Here is a 20,144-nt window from a genome sequence, read left to right on the forward strand (position 1 = left end):
CAACAATTTTACACAGTGCTCCTTCTAAGAGAGTTTGGGAAGATGATGTGACAAAGGCATTTCGTTTTTCAAACTTAACAGCTATTAATATCATCGCATGCTTGTGATGAGGACCATTTTGGCTGCCAGTGCCATATTCTAAAATGTTTGAATAAATAATAACATCACCACCGTGAACTGTCATCTTATCGTTATGGCCTAGGGCCAGATGACTTTGGGCGAAAGGCAGACTACACACCAGACTGGTCGCCAGTCAAATCCAGGGCTCACAGAGAGACAGCCAACCATTCACACTCACAATCACACCGGTAGGTAATCTTTTTTTTAGGATATTAAACTAATATTTATACTTTGTGGGGCAATTGTATTGGGTGTCCAAACCAGTCCTCAAGGGCCACAGTGGGTGCAGGTTTTTATGTCAACTGTAGAAGAGGATACATTTTCACCAATCTCATCTTATCTAATTTTCTGAACCGCCTTATCCTCACTAGGGTCGCGGGGGTGCTAGAGCCTATCCCAGCTGACTTTGGGCCGGAGGCGGGGGACAGGTGGCTACCCAATCGCAGGGCACAAGGAGACAAACAACCATTCACGCTCACACTCATTCCTAGGGACAATGTAGTGTCCAATCAGCCTACCATCCATGTCTTTGGAATGTGGGAGGAAACCGCAGTACCCGAAGAAAACCACACAGGCCTGGGGAGAACATGCAAACTCTACACAGGTGGACTGACCTGGATTGGAACCCAGGTTCCCCACTGTGAGGCCGACGCGCTAACCACTTAGCCGCCGGGCCGCCTCAATCTGATGTCTTAAAAGTTTAATCAGTTGGTTGTCCTGCTGGTTTGAGAGGAAACCTCATTGGTTAAACTGTCTGTGGTAGATCAGTTGGAACAAAAACTTGCACCCACTTTGTGGAAAAGTTTGGACACCCCCGGGATATTGTGTTGTTGTGGGTATTGTATATGACAGGTATAATACCAACTTGAACTAAACAGTTTTTAGGGCATAAATAAAATAGTGAATTTGTGTTATGTTTGCCTGTTACATCACGCGAAGACATTTTGGCAATTTGATTTCTGCGATGACGAAGGGTCGTTGCAGAGCAGTTAATAATTTACAGATTTCTGTAACATGTATTGCCGAACCAGTTTTGTTTTCTTGACTTTAATTCCATAAAGTGAGCTTTTTTAAAAAACTGAAAAATACGCCTATATACCCTCTAAGTGTTGCTTCGACAAGAGCAGTCTGCCTGGTTATAATCACGCTTTTTTTGGTTTATTAGTCTAATTTTTGTTTTAAATGTTGCCTTTTTAAAAGTATCAAACGCGAAACAGGCCGACCTGACCTAGTCAAGGTTATATAAATAAAATTGCTTGGGTAAGTGATGAGTTTGTTGAGCGACAGCAACTTCTGAGTATAATATGTTAAATTAGAATATAACTCATTAGCTGACATTAAGGGGAAAGATGAACCTGAGTTGCTTCAAAAATAAACAGGTTTTATATTGACCATAGAGTAATTTTGGAATATTATATTGAAATATTTTGGAATATTATAACTCACAAGAGTATTCAAAAATTATACTCCAGAGTAGTTACTTCAGAATAATATTACTATTCAAGTACAACAGACCTGCTTAAGTGCAAACCAGCTTTAGTCCGAACCTGTTTAAAATCCTGATTTTAAATATGAAAGAAAAATATCTTAAAGGGTGTATAGTCCTACAAACCAATAGGAATTGAATGCTTTTATTGTCATTATATCAAGTATAATGAGATTTGAAGCTTCACCACACAATGCACAAATAACAACAATCAATAAATAATAACAATACTCAATAGATAACTAATAAAAAATAAGTAGTCAACACAACAACAAACATATACTATATAATCAATAAATTATATGAATAATCAATCAGTAATAAATAAATAAGTAGTCAATAAAATAATCCACCAACATCAACAGGAAGTGACAAAATCTACAGGAAGTAGGCTGGAAATGCACCAAAATCAACAGGAAGTGATATAAAATCTACAGAAAGTAGATTGGAAATGCAACAAAATCAACAGGAAGTGACCAAGGAACAGGAAGCAGTGCAGAAATGCCCCCAAAACACATAGAAAATGATTCAACATTTACAGGACGCCACCACTAATAACGCTAAAATTCCAAGGAAGTGGCGCAAAATGTACCAATTGACAACAATAGACGTTTATTTTTATGTTCATCGTGCCGTTGACGGTGCAAGACGTCCACCTCATTTTGCCTGTCAAAATGGATCTAGCGCCGCCAGCGAGTGAATTTATTTGGTCCAAAACAAACTGGTCCGGCCCGCAAGAGCTCTAATTTCCAAAAAGAAATGAGGCCCCTCAAATTGTATGTTCAAAGAATACGTCGACCAGAGTTGTTGACACCGCCGTACCGCACGTGTTGCTTCATCTCGGAGAAACTGAGGCGCAGGAGGCCGAGGCAAGTGAGGGCGTGACGTCAGAGGTCAGCTGACGGGTTTGTTTTGCTCGCTATTCCCAGCTCGTCATGATAAAAACACAGAGGAAGGAAGCGAGCACGTCGAAGCGCATCGGCTAACGTCAACAGCTCCTCGCTACCATTACCACACGGCTCCACGCCACCTTTGTCACGGACGGTGTCGTCAACTGCGGCCTTTTTGTTTGCTAACACCCCCAATTCCCTCCGTTGTCGACTGGGACGACGACTTTGACGCAGTATGCCTTCAGAGAAATCCTTCAAACAAAGAAGAACATTCGGTAGGTGTTTTCACATCCATTTTATTATTACCGTCTCATTCTAAGCCTACTCGGGGAATAAGAAGGCAAAATGCCCCGAGTTGTTCCCTCATTTTGTCCTCTTAGGAGTGTTAACTGCGTCAAACACAAAAGTAGGGGCAGATGGATTTTGTTGACTGGAGGGCCTCTCCGTCATGTCATTTGATAGCAGTTATATAAGCTTTTTATAGGCTACAGTAGATGGCCAAAGGTACATTCTGTCTCGACTTTGTGTGTTTGTGAAGTGGCAAAGCGAAAACAAAAGTGGTGTCGAAACAACACAGGACTGGGCTGAGCTGCAGGATTGGGGGATGGGACACTTTTCGGGAACAGCAAGAAGTGCCTTACTGGCAATAAATAAATAAAATAAAATAACAGAAGTGAGAGTGCCTGTTTAAATTTCTGCGGAATAAATTCCCAAAAGTATGCGTCATGTGTACTTGTCCATGTGTTCTTTCAATTCCCATTTAACGGAAATGTAGCCCACTTCCGGTTGAGAGTCACGTTTATTGGTGTCACTTTACAGGGAACGCACGTGAGCAACATCCGAGTTCAAACATCTTTATTGTCCTTGAACGCAACACTCCAACAAAATAGCAGTAAGAACAACAAAGTTTTTAAGAAATGTCTGTTAAACCATAAAACAATGTTAGTGTCCCAGTATCCATTTCCAGTATAAACCATCACTGAAGTGCAGCTTGGACTAACAAGGTAAAACGTGGCCCACCTGGCGACCACCTGCATAATTTCACTATCACAAGTACAGTACACAACACCTAAATGTTTATTGGTGTGTCAATTATCCCTGACTACAGATGCTATGTTTTCTTTTAGGATTATAAACCTTACAATTTGGTGATTGGACAAAAGCAAAAGCAGCCATTTAAAAAAAATCTCCCTTAAAATTCAATACTGTTTATTCTCACTAGGTCAATAAGAAGTCTGCAGTCTAGCCATCTTTGTTTAAAAAACTCTGAATTTTCATCATTAAGAAGATAGAAATGTCATGGAAAGCCTCAACTGTCCTAACCCCCCGTCTTCCTCACGCTAACGTGCTAGTTTCCTTCTTTTCCGTCTCGTCCACTGAAAAACGATGAGTAAGACGTGTTATAAGAGACAAACAACACCCACAGAGCTTCCTTGTCTCTGGCCAGTGAACTTAAACTAATTTAGATGTTATCAGAGGACATCGTGCCATATTTCCCACTAAAATAAACACAGTTCGAGCGTTCAAATTCGATTTGAACACTTGTCCGTCAACTGGTGGCATGAATCTTAATGTGCTTTTAAAATACACAATTATTCAATCAGAAGCACAACTCTGATGTACACGAGTTTGGATTTTGACCTGATTGCGGCATTATTGGGAACAAGTTATGTAATTTAGACCACCAAATGATGGTGTTGTTCCCTTAATAGGTGCAAAGTATACAAAGCCCTGTAACAAGTTATGTAATTTAGACCACCAAATGATGGTGTTGTTCCCTTAATAGGTTCAAAGTACACAAAGCCCTGTATATGGAATTAAACCCAGAGGCATTAACAAACTTCACTACGAATGACTACCGTATTTACTCGCATATAAGACGCCCCGCGTATATGCCTCACCCTTAAAACTGTTGAATTTTACAATTTATCACGTATAAGCTGTCCCCTAATTCACAATTTTCACCTCTATATTCATGGTTTTAATAGGGAGTACAAATGTGTTACTTTGAGGGGAAAATCTTGAAAAATCATCACACGTGGTATTTCTAGGATACCGTATGAATCAAAAGCACATTATTAGGGTCAAGGAAGTTGATATGCCTGTCTTTGCAAATGTAAAATATCAAAGTACTCAATTTGAAACAAGTATCTTGATGAGAACCTGATGCTTTTTAAATGACAGAAAATACAATTTCACAATATTATACATTACCTGTTTTCCGTTGTGTTTTCATTAAAAGGCAGGTTAGTATATTGTTTCTTTTCGTTCAAGCACCTAAGTGGGCAGCTCAGGTTCCTTATTTTTTCATGTTTTGTTGTTTAGGCACTTTGGTGGACAGCTTGAGGTCCTATCGTTGGAGTTCTTTTTTGGAGTTCAGCTGAGTTTTCAATGTTAGTCTTAAAGTTCACTGTAACGTGCAAATGTCGCTTATATGCGAGTAAATTCGATATTTTGACTTTTTTTGTTCCAGTAAATCATTAACTCTGCAGATGACACTTCTTCCAGGCTTTGGCCCTTCAAGCTATTCATTATCGGGTGTGTTATTTAATGGAAAAATACATTTAGTTTCTTGTATTGGAATTCTTGTTGTATTTTTCCAGAAGATAACATTTAAGTTTTTAAAAGAAGGAATTTGCCATTTCCAAATTGTCCATGTGCCAATTTCAGAAAGTGTTTTCTGACAGTACTCTTGGTAATTATTTTGATAGCAGGATTGTCTGCAAATGTGTGTTATATAACTCCTGCTGATCAGCATCCCATAATTAAGTCACTTTAGTTGTGTTAATCAGCATTTCACACTGTAGTACTTCACACTTCATAACAGCCGCATCAGTCGCACTGTTGTTGCTATATCGCATTCCTGCACTTCAGTACACTATTTATTTTGGGCATAGGTTTGGATGATATGAAAAAAAAAATGTTATCACGATAAAATTAAATTAGCCCTCTATTGACATCACATCTTTTTTCTTTCAAATGAATCTTCAAACTTATGTGACTAAGTAAATAAAGTAATTTCCTCGTTATTCAACGAGAAAAGTAACTATGTTACCTTACTTTATTAGAAAAGAGAATATAAATTAGCGGCCCGGCGGATGAGTGGTCAGCGCATCGACCTCACAGTGGGGGACTTGGGTTCAAATCCAGGTCGGTCCACCTGTGTGGAGTTTGCATGTTCTCCCCGGTCCTTTGTGGATTTTCTCCGGGTACTCCGGCTTCCTCCCACATTCCAAAAACTGATTGGACACTTTAAATTGCCCCTAGGTGTGAGTGTGAGCGTAAATGGTTATTTGTCTCCTTGTGCCCCATGATTGGCTGGCCACCAATTCTGGGTGTCCCCTGCCTCTGGCCCGAAGTCGGCTGGTTAGGCTCCAGCACCCCACGCAACTAGAGTGAGGATAAAGCGGTTCAGAAAATGAGATGAGATTTTACATCACATAATCAAAATGTTACCTGCCCTTTTGGCCTGCTGTCAAAATGTAGTTAGCTGCCCGAAAAGGGTACTTGGCTGCCCTGGGCATTCGGGCAGTCGTTAATGGTGTTAAAGAAATCAAGTTAATTTACTGTAGCGTAAGAGACCAGACTGATTGACACATGTTCTCACTCACAATGTTTGTTTCAAAAAAAAATGCACTGAGCACCCTTACTGCCTTTGGGCAATTACTGATTCAGTGATTAGCCATTCAAATGGTATTTTTTTCCTAGCCCAGGTTGTTGGATTTAATTTGCTATCTACATAGTTATAACAAGCTTTGCTTATTGGCCAATGTAATTTGGGTTAATGGTGGAGAAAAATTAAAAAAATACTGCAGTTGTGATAGGTCATCAACTACTGCGGCTTAAAACGGAACACCACATTTTGCCTTTAGACACAATGCCACCTGGGAGATTTCCAGCCTTGTGACAAGGTTGCGAACCGGTAAATTTTCAGGTAACGTTTGGATTAACTGAGCTTGCACATTGCATTCACGCATAAATACCATAACATTACAGGTCTTCAGAGCTTGATGGGCTTATTTACACTAGGGATGTAGATTAGTAATAGTCATACCTCTACTTACGAATACCTCTAGGTATGAAATTTTCACACACGCGCACACCCTTAGGGCACACGTAATAGTCTAAAATGTAGTACTACAAAGTGGACGGCTTTGGGCTATGGTAGAACGGGCTCTTGCCACCATCTGGCGGACAAATTGGAGTATATCGCATCTCCCATTATAACGGCTGCAGAGGGAACTATTTCAGCGGCGCAGGGTACATTTTCATATGCTTTATTTTAAGGTGATAAGTGATCAATTTTCATCAAAGCATTTAAAACATTTTCATGCCCCTACTCTTGAGTATCTAGGTGTGTGAGACTGATGTCTGTTTTTATTTGTCAAAATTGGTTTTAACTGCTGTCCTTACCAGGCTTCCCTCGGGGAAAAAAGATCCTGGTGTCTCTGTTGGAATGACCTGGTGAAGGAAAGGCAAATAAATCAAATAGTGTAATTATTACCACCTAATGACAGATGTGTGTTTCTGTTTTTTGTACCTGCAGATCAGAGGGTAGAAGATGTCCGACTGATCCGAGAGCAGCACCCTAACAAGATACCTGTAAGTGTTCCAACTTCACTTATGTCTTGATGCACAGTTGCCTTTGTGTTAAATACTATGACATTTAAGCTAAAGCACAAGTGTCAAAGTGGTGGCCCGGGGGCCAAATCTGGCCCACCGCATCATTTTGTGTGGCCCGGGGAAAGTAAATCATGAGTGCCGACTTTCTGTTTTAGGATCAAATTAAAATGGAGTATAGATGTATATTAAATTTCCTGATTTTCCCCCTTTGAAATCAATAATTGTAATTTTTTAATCAATTTTTTTTGTGTTTTTAGTTCAAAATCATTTTGTAAAATCTAAAAATATATATATAAAAAAGCTAAACTAAACATTGTTTTGAATATTCAGGGCTTTTAATCAATTTATAAAAAGTATCTAAGTTTATCTAAAATGGTCCGGCCCACATGAAATCGCGGCCCGCGAACCAACCCGAGTCTGACACCCCTGATCTAAAGGAAATAACAAAACAATACAGTAAAGTTTACTAATAACCAGAGCTGCCAACTTCCGTAGACCCCATTTCAGGAGTACCCTTGTCCCATTTCCAGGGTATTTCCAGGGTGAATACAATTCATGCAAAATCGATATAAAATGAAAAATAAGCTTAGGACAATTTAAATCAAACTGTTATTATCATGTATTTACATTAATTAAAATATTGTGTTTTTGCAAACTATTGAAAAAGTACAGCATAATGAAAAAAAGTTTATCTTTGTGTTGGGGTCCTTCTATGTGCGTTTTACTGTCAGTAATTCCACCATGTTTCAGGCTGAAGTCGCACATGCATGTTGTGCAATGTGCAAATGTCGGTCCTTTTGGAGACGGTGTCAACATGGGATATTTCGTCGAATAAGAGGCAATAAAGTTCTGCGAGTGTCTGGATTTCTTGAAAGTTTCGTCCGGGTTGCGATCCATTTTGCGCGTATTCCGAGGAGGCATATTGATAAGATACGTCTCCCATTGTAACGCCCACGGACTATTTCAGTGGCGCAGGGCATATTTTCATGCTTTATTTATTTTAAGACATTAATAAATCATTTACTTATTATTTTCTCTCATTTTTGTGTTTCTTCACATCTTTCATACAAATGTCTTCAAATAAATTAAGCATATGAAAATGTGCCCTGCGCCACTGAAATATCTCCCTTTGCGGTCGTTATAGATGTAATACCCGTGTTTGTCCGCCAGATGGCGGCTAGAGACCGTTCTTCCAGGACCAAAAGCCGTCCAATTTGTAGTACATTTTAGACTTTTACTTTGTGCCGTGTGTGTGTGTGAAAATATGTGGCACGTTGCATTTGTAGTTTTTAATCGCTTAATTAGGGGAATTTAAAATAAAAAAACGGATAAGGAAATGCATTTCCTTTTTGGGGGATTTTGTAACTTGGATCTTTTTCGTATCGAGTCACTCATTTGCACATACAAATTTCGTAACCTGAAACTTTCGTACCTAGAGGTATTCGTAAGTAGAGGTATGACTGTGGAGGTATGACTATGAAAAATAACTTTTGTTGCTTTAGGCGAGTTTACTTGTTGAATTATTCCAATAATGTTTTTGGTAAAATGTTACTTATAATATACGTAAACAGATGTATACACCGCCGGATGGTGTAGTGCAGGGGTATCAGACTCGGGTTGGTTCGCGGGCCGCGTTAACGTCAACTCGATTTCATGTGGGCTGGACCATTTTAGATAAACTTTTTATAAATGGATTAAAAGAACTGGATTAAAATCCTTGGATAATCAGTTTTTTATAGATCTAAAACAATGTTTATTTTAGCTTTTTTAATATATATTTTTAGATTTTACAAAATTATTTTTGAACTAAAAACACAGAAAAAATTGATTAAAAAAATTACAATTATTGATTTAAAAGGGGGAAAATCAGGAAATGTAATATACATCTATACTCTTCATTTTAATTTGATCCTAAAACAGAAAGTCGGCACTCATGATTTACTTTCCCGTGCCACACAAAATGATGTGGCGGGCCAGCTTTGGCCCCCGGGCCGCCATTTTAAAACGTGGTGTAGTGGTTCAGTCGTCTGACTTTGGTGGAGACAGGCGCGGGCTCGATTCCCGCTGGTGGCGGTATGATTGTGAGTGCAAATGGCCATTTGTCTCTGTGTGCCCTATGCTGACTGGCGACCAGTCTCCGGTGTACTAGTCTGCCTTTCACCCCCAAATGAACTGGAATAGGCTACGGAAACCCCCACAAACCTTAGGAGGATGTGCGATACGGAGTATGAATGAATAAACCGATGTATAAAAAATATTAAATTTTCTTTCTGGCCCTAATGTTAGTTTACCTTACCTCAACTAAAATGGACTCCGCTTGAGGCACTGTTCTACATTTCCCAAGTGTTCAGTGTTAGTTTTGGAAGAAAAAAAGTAACTGCTTATACCCGAGAAAAATGTTTTCCATCTCAAAGTTGCCAGTTGTCATTCTAACGATATATTAATTCTCCTGTTGTAATTGAGTAAAGAAATACTCAAAACTAAAGACTAAAGCTTCCTAGATATGGACCAGAGAGACCATCAAACATTTTGTTTGAGCTGACCCAAAACAGATATTTAGTATAGTATAGTATTTTTGGTAATCCCTTGCAATAAAAATGCCTTTTACGCTGCAGATTCAATGTACATTGAGCACTTTGTGTGTGCTGTTTAGGTGATCATTGAAAGGTACAAGGGAGAAAAACAGCTGCCCATTCTGGACAAGACAAAGTTCTTGGTGCCAGACCACGTCAACATGAGTGAACTCATCAAGATTATCAGGTAGGACTGAGGAGTGATGGTCAAGCCTGAATTCTGAATTCTGTCTTTTTGTCCCCCGATTCGCCTGATGTCATGCTTTTCCGTAATGGTCAGGCGCCGCCTCCAGCTTAACTCCAACCAGGCTTTCTTCCTGCTGGTCAACGGCCACAGCATGGTGTCCGTCTCCGCCGCCATCTCGGAGGTGTACGAGCGTGAGCGCGACCAAGACGGCTTCCTTTACATGGTCTACGCCTCCCAGGAGACCTTCGGCGCCCCCCAGTGAATGACCTCTCGTACTCCTCCTGGCCAGCCATTGGACAATTGTATGATTTTTTTTCTTTTTTTTTTTGAAAGTTGCTCCTTTCCGTGTTGTTTCCAGTAGTAACGCCACTCTAGTCTAACTGAATCAGCTAAACGCTAAACGTAAACGCCAAGTAGAGGCTTTCCCACTTTGTGGGGGTCCTTGGGGCAGAGCATCTGAGCCCCCCCCTAACCCCGGTCCCGAACTCAATCTCATCCCGTCGGCTGTCATGGCAACGTAGCATTTATTCCCGTGTTGTGGCTAGGTGAGTTTTCCGCTTTTCTTCTATCCATCTTTCGGTACGTCTCAGCTTGACGTTTGTTTCACTAAAGTAGTGCAGTACCGCTGCTTTTTATATCTTTATATTAGCAAATGAACAAAGCTAAAGTGGATTTGAAGCATCGCCCCCAAGTGGATGTAGCCTCAACTGCTTGTCCAGCCGTATGGAAGGAAACCAAAATAGCAATTAAGCTCTTCATTTTGTAAATTAAGGCAACCCGTCAAACGGCAACGCTTGAATATTACGTCGAAATCACCCTCTGGCCCGAATGCGGTCGCGTCTTGACGCCGGTAATGAGGTTACGTCCACTTTTTATACTCTTCTTCTAGTTTGCCTGCTGCTTTCTGCTTCAAATTCATCCTATGTTTTTTGAACTGACAGTGTCATAACAATATCGATTCTATTCTATTGACACCTCTTAACTACCAGCTTACTGCGATCAGTAAATGGCAGTGAATGAGTTAACGCAATGCGCAAGGTGGACACTAAAATTAGCCCGGTGGTGAAACGCGATGATTCTTTTCTTTCTTTTTTAGACTCAAATAGGTGTTTTAGTAAGATAAAGAAGAGTGAAGAGGGTCCTTTAAGTGCGTAGTTGTGTCAGTGTGTTGACTTTGGTCCACGGGGTTGATTTCCTGCTGCTAGAGTTGCCAATCGTCACACGCACACTGCGCACGTGGTCCTTTGTGCTTTTTATGTTGAGCTTCGACTGCTTTTATATCGCAGTATTTTATTTATCTTTTGGATTTGTTTCAGTTAACTCTCATTGTACAAGTTCATCAATCTTTCCAGCTATTTCTGTATTCGATAAGTCAAAGCCACTGTGTGTTTATTGCAGAGGGGAGAGCATTTGTGTGTCTTCCAGCCCCTCCATTTCGCACACATTCACACTGAGCAATAGCCATATGTGTATTTATGTTGGTATTTTGTTAACAATAAATGGTTAAAAAGAAAAAAGAAAAAGATTGTCATTTTATGTGTTTTTTCCAAGCAAGTGTCCACTCCAATTTGATTTCAAGTGCCAGATTGGCTGCCATTTTCAGTGCAAATCATTTTTCAATCTGTTTTTATTTACAGTTCACAATGAATGTAATTCATACCTGTCAACCTCTGCCGATAACTGCCCTTATAAATGATTATGATTCCCCTTACAAACCCCCCCAAAACCTTACAAACACCGTACGACTTGTACAGTGTTTGTAAGGTTTTTTTGGAGTTTGTAAGGGGAATCATAATCATTTATAAGGGCAGTTATCGACAGAGGTTGACAGGTATGTTGTATATACGTGCCAGTGTATGTGTTTACTGTAATCTATAATTCCATAGATAATTTTTGATCTAGAAAATATTTCATCTGGCTCAATCACATCACTTTAGCCTAAAGACAAAACAACCTAGACTAATAAGTAGGGATCAGTGGTGGACCGTCAGGGCCTGCAAGGCCTTCTTTGCTGGCCTAAAAAATATCTCAAGCAGACTGATGTTAATGATATTTTGTCCATGAATACTTATGAAATAATTCCAAATTGTCTGTAAGCTTCCTTTCATTGCTTTTCTCCTGGTTGCGCTGCTTCCAGATGTGTGTATATTTTAGCATTCACATTTCAGTCGATAAAACTTGCTTTAACCAATCATATTTCGAGTTGGTGACACCATGGCCTTCACGCAGCCGCAGGGATACGTCATTGCTTTCACAAACTATGATTGGCTAGTGATAGAGTGAGCTAGCCAGAGCTAACAAGCTATCTGTAGCGAGCTGCACAAGGAAATATATTGTTGTGTTGATTTAATAGTGGTTTTGTCAACACAATGGCTGAAGGAAGAGAAGAAATGGATAAGGTTGCTTCGGTGGCGATACAAAAGGATGGATTTTTGTGTACAGATAAATATGATTTTTGGTGAGTAAAATATGGCTATATTCCTAAATAGGCGTGAACGAGGTCAGAGTTCAAACGAGCCAGCAGCCAGTACGGGTGTGGACTGCAGAGCAGCTCAGAAGTGACGATTTACCGAAGAAAGACTGATAAAGTTCTTACAGGAGAATGCAGCCCATTCGGTACATTTTATTTGGGGATTTCGAAGCCCCATTTCTCATTTTAAGAGTGCTTTTTGACGGGACCGTGCTTCGTTCGCATAATGTGGCACCATGTAGATTGAGACATCAAAATGTTTGCAAACAATTTGGCTACATTGCGTTACCTATAACTATGTTTAAAAATAAATCATTCTATTGTGTTTCAGTTCCTCAAAGAACACAGACTTTTGGGAAACATCAAGAATGTGGCCAAAACGGCCAAAAAGGAGCAGCTTGTCGACGCCATAACGAGCTGTTTGTCAGCAAAGCGAGTCAATTTCTAAATAATTCTATTTTCTCTATCCGTGTAATAATTAAGTATTCAAGGCTTTGCTCAATTAGCTTTGTTTTTATTATGATACATTCAAATTTTGAATGAAAAACTAACTGGTCTGGTGTTGATTTTCAATAGCAAGAACCTGTATGGATAACTAACACCCACACAAGTGCCATTAGTGGAGGTGTAAGGAATAAACAGTGCACCTATCATTTAACCTTGCTATTTGGGAGTTGCCAAACAATTATTACAGTAAAGAGAAATCTTACAAATGTAATAAACGATCAAGATAAAGAATGAATGAAAATAAGTTAGTGAGTTCTCCGTGCTATTTTCCCTTTTCCAGACAAGGTGATTAAATATACAGACTGACGTTAACACCTCGGAGAAAGTTGTCTTAACAATTTTTGTATAAATGATTTTTGTGTGAAAACAGAACAATTACAAATTGGAAATGGCTGTTTAGCACTCGCAGTGACAACTATCATTACATACAACACATCAAGAACTAAGTCGTGCCCCTGGGTGTCATTTTCGAGTGAGCATTCTTTAGCCAGCAAACTATCCGTTGATGTCTCGGCTTTGTTTGATTAAATTAAGTCTTTCCATACGACTAAAAGATGGAGAGAAAACGGACATAATCCTTTTTAGGTCAAATGGCAAGGGACGCTAATGCTAAGATAAATAGTCACAAGCAGCACACAGCCGGAGGGGAAAGGAGCCCAAATTATCGACGGTGTGTTAAACCTGGCATTAAACTAACATATTTGTTGGCGTTTTTGCTCAATTGATTCCTAAAATAAATCTCCCAGTAGCGTGATAAAAACGGACTTATGCCGGTGAATTGCTCAACGACTTACCTCGTTGGTGTGCTAATCTTCCGTTAGGATAGAGAGGCTGTTCGAAAGGGCGAAATACTGCACGTGCTTAATTTACACAGCTGCGTCGACAATAGGCGTAACCATGCCCATATTGTCCCGCCATATTGAATGTGGAAAAGATGGTGGCTTGCTTACTGCGCTCCAAGAGGTGGTTTGTCCTCCCAACTCAATGTCCATGTTTTGAAGATGACGTAATTTTTGTGGTCTTGATGCTATAAAACAGTGTTTCCCAAACTTTTTAGAGCTGCGTCACACTTTTCGCATGTTGACTGGGCCACGATTGTCTTGAAGGGTGTCATCCTCTTTTGGGATTTTCCATTCTCCTCTCGCCTCCGTATCAGTTGGCCTTGGGTGAAGCTGTCTGTAATCAACCTCAAAAGAATATCTCATACTGAAAGCCTTTATTCATTCTGCAAGCAAGCATTAATATAAGGGAACATTCTGTTCGCGTGGTCATGAACCTGAAAACAAGTGTTTAATCATAAAGTAGTAATATATAAAAATAAAGCCTTGTTTTATTGTAATGATTCAGCAGTAATAAAATATATGATTAAAATATGTCATAGTCTTCATTAGAATATATGATTAAAATATGTCAGTGTCATAGTCTTCATTAGATTATATGATTTAAAAATGTCATAGTCTTCAATATACATGAAAAAAGTGCTAAATTTTTAAGTCCTAGCAAGAAATTTCTATTTCAGCAACGACATTGCTCTCAGTACTTCAAATATATTTAATGCATTTAGTTATCTAAAGTTATCTAAATGACCTCATAGTCGTTTAAAATGTGATTCTACTGTATTGTAATGTAATTTCATCCACATGTTTGCCATATTAAGCTGGTATATTTAAGCTAAAAACCAAACCAATTTTTTACCTGGGGAAAAAATCCTTCAGTGAAATCGCAAAATACAAAAGATTTTATTGAACAATTTGGTTTCCTTAAAAATTAGCGATACCACAAAAAAACTTGGACAATTGACAAACTTACTGTAGTTGTTAAATGCTGTTGAAAAGACAATCAAAAACAATGCCCACAATTTCTACACATTTGTTACGTGTTCTTGGAAAATTCAATTTCCTGCTGGCTTTAAGGCAATGATAAAACAAAGACTTAAAAAGATAGAGTATGTATGTGATTTTTACAATATACAAAACCCTTCTCTCTAACTTGCCTTGCTTACACAGTGGGAAAAATATTTTTTTTAAATAAAGATGGCCGACATCGGTTCTGCACCCTCCAGGGGTTGAATAGTGAACAGGACAAGCTGTCCTTAGGTTAATACTAAAAATTTCTGGGTCCTGCCCAGAGATTTAATGCCAAGAAACAATCCTGAGCTCATCATAAATCATAAAAAAATGTCAATTATACACAACTGGTGTCTCCTTCAAAAGCAACAACAACACAACAATGTTAACAGCCAAGCAAACATAGAAAATGAACACATAGATCTTGAATGAAAGCATTAAGAAAAAGTATACGTACTTTTTTTTTTTAAATTTCAAAGTGGAATCTGAGCTCTTTTTTAATATTTTCTTTCTCACAGATGATTGCGTCCAATAGTTAATTGCAGCATTAAAATCAATATCTCTCTGACAGATCTCAATTAAATTTGGTATGAATATTCTATATGTATATGCTTCAATCTCAAGAGTTCTATATGTAATTGTTTTTTTTGTCTCCCAAAAATTAATCTTAAAATTAATTGCATATTTTTTTGTTACCTCTAGGTTCTAAATTAGCTACTAAACGTAGCCGGGCAGTCATTGTTCATTTTGAACTTGTATTTTCACGACTATAAGGCGCACTTAAGTCTTAAATTTTCTCCAAAATAGACAGGGCGCTTTGTAATCCAGTGTGCTTTATATATGGAAAAAAAATTAAAATGTGTCATTCATTGAGGGTGCGCCTTATAATGCAGTGCGCCTTATAGTCGTGAAAATACGGTATTACAAAAGTCATAATGTCAAATAAAGGTGAAAAAAAGTCCACCATTTGTGATGTTCCAAGCTGCGCTCTGCAAGAAAGCCATTTGCAAACTTTGTTATTATTATGTGAGATGAACACTAAAATATAAAAGTGTAAAATGTACCTCTTGTAATTGGCTGGCCACCGATTCCGGGTGTCCCCTGCCTGGCACCCCCCGCGGGGCCCCTTGTGAGGATAAGTGGTTCAGAAAATGAATGGATGAAAAATGTACCTCTCCTACTACAATCCAGGCAATAATATTTCTACATCATCTTTAAAACCCATTATGGAACATTACGACGTCCAGCAAGAATAAAATGATAACCAAACAAATCTATTTGAGAAAAAAAAGCTCAAATACTAAAATGTAGAGAAAGAATCATTGGAGTTTTGTCCCGTACGACATCTAACAAAATATATTGCAGTATATAGGAAAATATAATGCAATATTTTCCCATGTAGAACACTTAGAATTCATATTTTCCAATATATTGCACTGTATTTCATGCTTATATGATATTAATCATAAAATAATTCCATGTATTTAAAAGATCTTTCAAGTAGTAGGTTGGTAAATATGTTTTCTTTTCGTGAGGGGTGGTCTCTAAACGTGATGTGATTTTTCTCCATTATAAATTCCTATCTGCTCATCAGAATGTAGTGAAAAGAGCTACTGGTTTCCTTCCGGAGTATCGAATGTCCACGCGTTTTTCTTCAGCTGCTGTACACTTTGCATTGTGGCTATGCTTAACTGGGGTTGGGGGAAATTGGTTTTTTAGGGTTTACAAATTGACTGTGGCCTTCTCAGTCCCCCATGTCCTTACTATCAGGATGTGGAGTGTACTTCAATCGAAAAGTGCCTGTGAAATGAAAAGCAGACATTGGATCAGGAAATCTGGATTATTCTGCCACAAAGGCACACAACTTCTATTAAATTGTACAGAAGTGTCGTTGGAAAATGAAGACTTGAGTATCCATTCAAGGTAGGATGTAGTCGTGATATCTTTAAAAGCTGTAACGGTTCGATTACAATTTGGTTCAGTTGGTCTAATAATCCGGGTCGTCTTAAATTCGGGCCAATAGGGTAATGGACGCGCTCCGTCAAAGAGCATGCTGCAGCAACAATAAAAAATAAATCCAATAAATCATATGTAATATGGAATGCAGTGGCGGTCTGTGAATTTCCTAGCGACGCCTTCAGCTGTCGGAATCAATCCAACCCTCAAAAACTATTTTATGGCTATAAAACCTCTACTGCAGCTACGGCTGCGACACAAAAAAAATCATCAATAATAACCTCATACAATTGAAATATTTAGGAATATAGCCATATTTTACTCACCAAAATCCATCCTCCTTTTCATGTCATTTTCTTAAATAGAAGCAACCGTGTGTACTCAAGGGTTTACAAAAACGACAAAGTAAGGTGTGGCCACTTCATGCTGTAGAGGTTTGTTCACCTGCCTGCCATGTGGGCAGGTGTGGTTCAGATCCCAGTTGGGAAACATTTTCCCTTAATTATTTCTATATATATAAATGTAGTCAACACTTTCCAATAATGTCAAGGTAAAGTGTGGCCACTTCATGGTGTAGTGGTTCTGTTACCTGCCTGCCATGTGGGCAGACAGGGTTCAAATCCCAGTTGGTAATCATTTTTCCCTTAAATAAAAACAACCGTGTGTAGTCAAGACTTTCCAAAAATGACAAATTGTGGCTACTTCATGGTGTGGAGGTTCGTTCACCTGACTGCTGTGTGGGCAGGCAGGGTTCGAATCTCGGTGGACGACGAACCATTTTGCCATTAAAAAGACTAAGTCATTCAGTCTTTCCTTAAATAAAAGCACCAAATGACCATGTATTGGTGGGCCGCCTCATGGTGTAGTGGGTCAGTCACCTGCCTGCCATGTGGGAGGTGAGGGTTCATGTCCCGGTGTCGCCAGTCAATGACTGTATGGTGTCGCCAGTCAGCCTTCGGCTGACTGGCGAACACCACCAGAACCCCCCCCCACACCAGAAACCCCCCTCCCCAACTGTCTTCCGGTCAGCCGAATAACTGTTTTGCTGAAAAAAATGACTAAGTCTTTATTTTAATGAAAAAATGATCATCCATTTACTGAACTACATAGTGTAGTGATCAGTCAAACGACAGCGGGATTCGAACCCCAGCTGGCCACACAGCAGTCTGGTGAACGAACCTCTACACCATAAAATGGCCACACTTCACTTTGTCATTATTGGAAGGTCTTGACTACAAATATATAGAAACAACTAAGGGAAAACATTTCCCAACCGGGATTTGAAACCAGGATGCCCACATGGCAGACAGGTGAGTTAACCTCTACACCACGAAATGGCTACACTTTACTATGTCATTATTGGAAGGTTTTGACTACAAATATATAGAAACAACTAAGGGAAAATGTTTCCCAACCGGGATTTGAACCCCAGCCTACCACATAGCAGTCAGGTGAGTGAACCTCTACGCCACAAATTGGCCACCATTCAATTTGTCATTATTGGAAGGTCTTGACTACAAATATATAGAAACAACTAAGGGAAAAGGTTTCCCAACTGGGATTTGAACCCAGGCTGCCCACATCGCAGACAGGTGAGTGAACCTCTACGCCACGAATTGGCCACACATGCCTTTAACATTATTGGAAGGTGTTGACTACAAATATATAGAAACAACTAAGGGAAAATGTTTTCCAACCAGGATTCAAACCCAGGCTGCCCACATGACAGACAGATGAACAAACCTCTACACCACGAATTGGCCACACTTTACTTTGTCATTATTGGAAAGTCTTGACTACAAATATATAGAAACAGCTAAGGGAAAATGTTTCCCAACTGGGATTCGAACTCCAGCCTCCCACATGACAGTCAGGTGAGTTTACCTCTACGCCACAAATTGTCCACACTTTACTTTGTCATTATTGGAAGGTCTTGAGTACAAATATATAGAAACAACTAACGGAAAATGTTTCCCAACTGGGACGCAAACTCCAGCCTCCCACATGGCAGTCAGGTGAGTGAACCTCTACGCCACAAATTGGCTACACTTAACTTTGTCATTATTGGAAGGTCTTGACTACAAATATATAGAAACAACTAACGAAAAATGTTTTCCAACTGAGATTTGAACCCCAACCACCCACATGACAGTCAGGTGAACAAACCTCTACGCAATGAAGTAGCCACACATTACTTTGTCATTATTGGAAAGTCTTGACTACACATATATAGACATAATTAAGGGAAAAATTTCCCAACAGGGATTCGAACCCCAGCTGCCCACATGGCAGTCAGGTGAACGAACCTCTACGCCACGAATTAGCCACACTTCACTTTATCATTATTGGAAGGTGTTGACTACAAATATATAGAAACAACTAAGGGAAAATGTTTCCCGACTGGGATTCGAATCCAGGCCGCCCACATGGCAGACAGGTGAGTTAACCTCTACGACACAAATTGGCCACACTTCACTTCAACATTATTGGAAGGTGTTGACTACAAATATATAGAAACAACTTAGGGAAAATGTTTCCCAACTGGGGTTTGAGCCCAGGCTGCCCACACAGCTAACCTCTACACCACGAATCGGCCACACTTCACTTTGTCATTATTGGATGATGTTGACTACAAATATATAGAAACAACTAAGGGAAAATGTTTCCCAACCGGGATTTGAACCCATGGTGCCCACATGGCAGCCAGGGGAGTTAACCTCTACACCACGAATCAGCCACGCTTCACTTTGTCATTATTGGAAGATGTTGACTACAAATATATAGAAACAACGAAGGGAAGATGTTTCCCAACCGGTAATTCAAACCCAGGCTGACCACAGTGCAGTCAGTTGAACAAACCTTTACGCAATCAAGTGGGAACACTTTACTTTGTCATTATTGGAAATTCTTGACTACACATGGTTGTTTTTATTTAAGGGAAAAATGATTACCAACTGGGATATGAACCCTGTCTGCCCACATTGCAGGCAGGTGAGCGAACCTCTACACAACGGGTGTCAAACTCAGATTAATTTGTGAGCCGCGTTGACGTCAACTCGATTTCATGTGGGTCGGCCCATTTTAGATATAATATTTAGATTTTTTTAAATAAATGGATTAAAAGTACTGGATTAAAAGCCCTGAATATTCAGACTTTTATAGATCTAAAACAATGTTTATTTTAGCTTTTTTTAAATTTATTTTTAGATTTTCCAAAAAGATTTTTAAAACTAAAAACACAGAAAAATGATACGGCAGGGCATATTTGCCCCCCGGGCCGCGACTTTGACACCGGTGCAGTACATAGTGCTTTTTTTAAAATCCTAAAACAGAAAGTCGGCACTCATGATTTACTTTCTCGGGCCGCACAAAATGAGGCGGCGGGCCAGATTTGGCCCCCGGGCCGCCACTTTGACACCTGTGCTCTACACCATGAAGTAGACATACTTAACTCTGTCATTATTGGAAAGTCTTGACTACAAATA

The 20,144-nt window shown here is 39.4% G+C and overlaps 2 protein-coding genes across 7 annotated transcripts in view; one reads left to right on the top strand and one right to left on the bottom strand.

The window, feature by feature from the left end:
• The first annotated feature begins 2,472 nt into the window (after window positions 1–2,472).
• map1lc3b (microtubule-associated protein 1 light chain 3 beta) lies at window positions 2,473–10,678 on the top strand. The gene is made up of 4 exons (XM_077596376.1): window positions 2,473–2,771; window positions 7,043–7,098; window positions 9,773–9,879; window positions 9,973–10,678. The coding sequence occupies exons 1-4, from the start codon at window positions 2,732–2,734 to the stop codon at window positions 10,139–10,141; spliced, it is 372 nt and encodes a 123-aa protein (XP_077452502.1). The 5' UTR covers window positions 2,473–2,731; the 3' UTR covers window positions 10,142–10,678.
• Window positions 10,679–14,576: 3,898 nt separating this feature from the next.
• The window catches only part of zcchc14 (zinc finger, CCHC domain containing 14), a 31,530-nt gene continuing 25,962 nt past the window's right edge, over window positions 14,577–20,144 (bottom strand). For 5 of the 6 annotated variants that reach the window (XM_077596909.1, XM_077596908.1, XM_077596907.1 and 2 more), the window contains one exon: window positions 14,577–16,503. In XM_077596909.1, coding sequence (XP_077453035.1) covers window positions 16,448–16,503 — 56 coding nt within the window. In that variant the 3' untranslated portion in view covers window positions 14,577–16,447. The remainder of the gene's footprint in view (window positions 16,504–20,144) is intronic. The other variant, XR_013299687.1, reaches the window with a different exon arrangement.

This window comes from Stigmatopora argus, chromosome 3 (assembly GCF_051989625.1).
Source record: "Stigmatopora argus isolate UIUO_Sarg chromosome 3, RoL_Sarg_1.0, whole genome shotgun sequence".
NCBI lineage: Eukaryota > Metazoa > Chordata > Actinopteri > Syngnathiformes > Syngnathidae > Stigmatopora > Stigmatopora argus.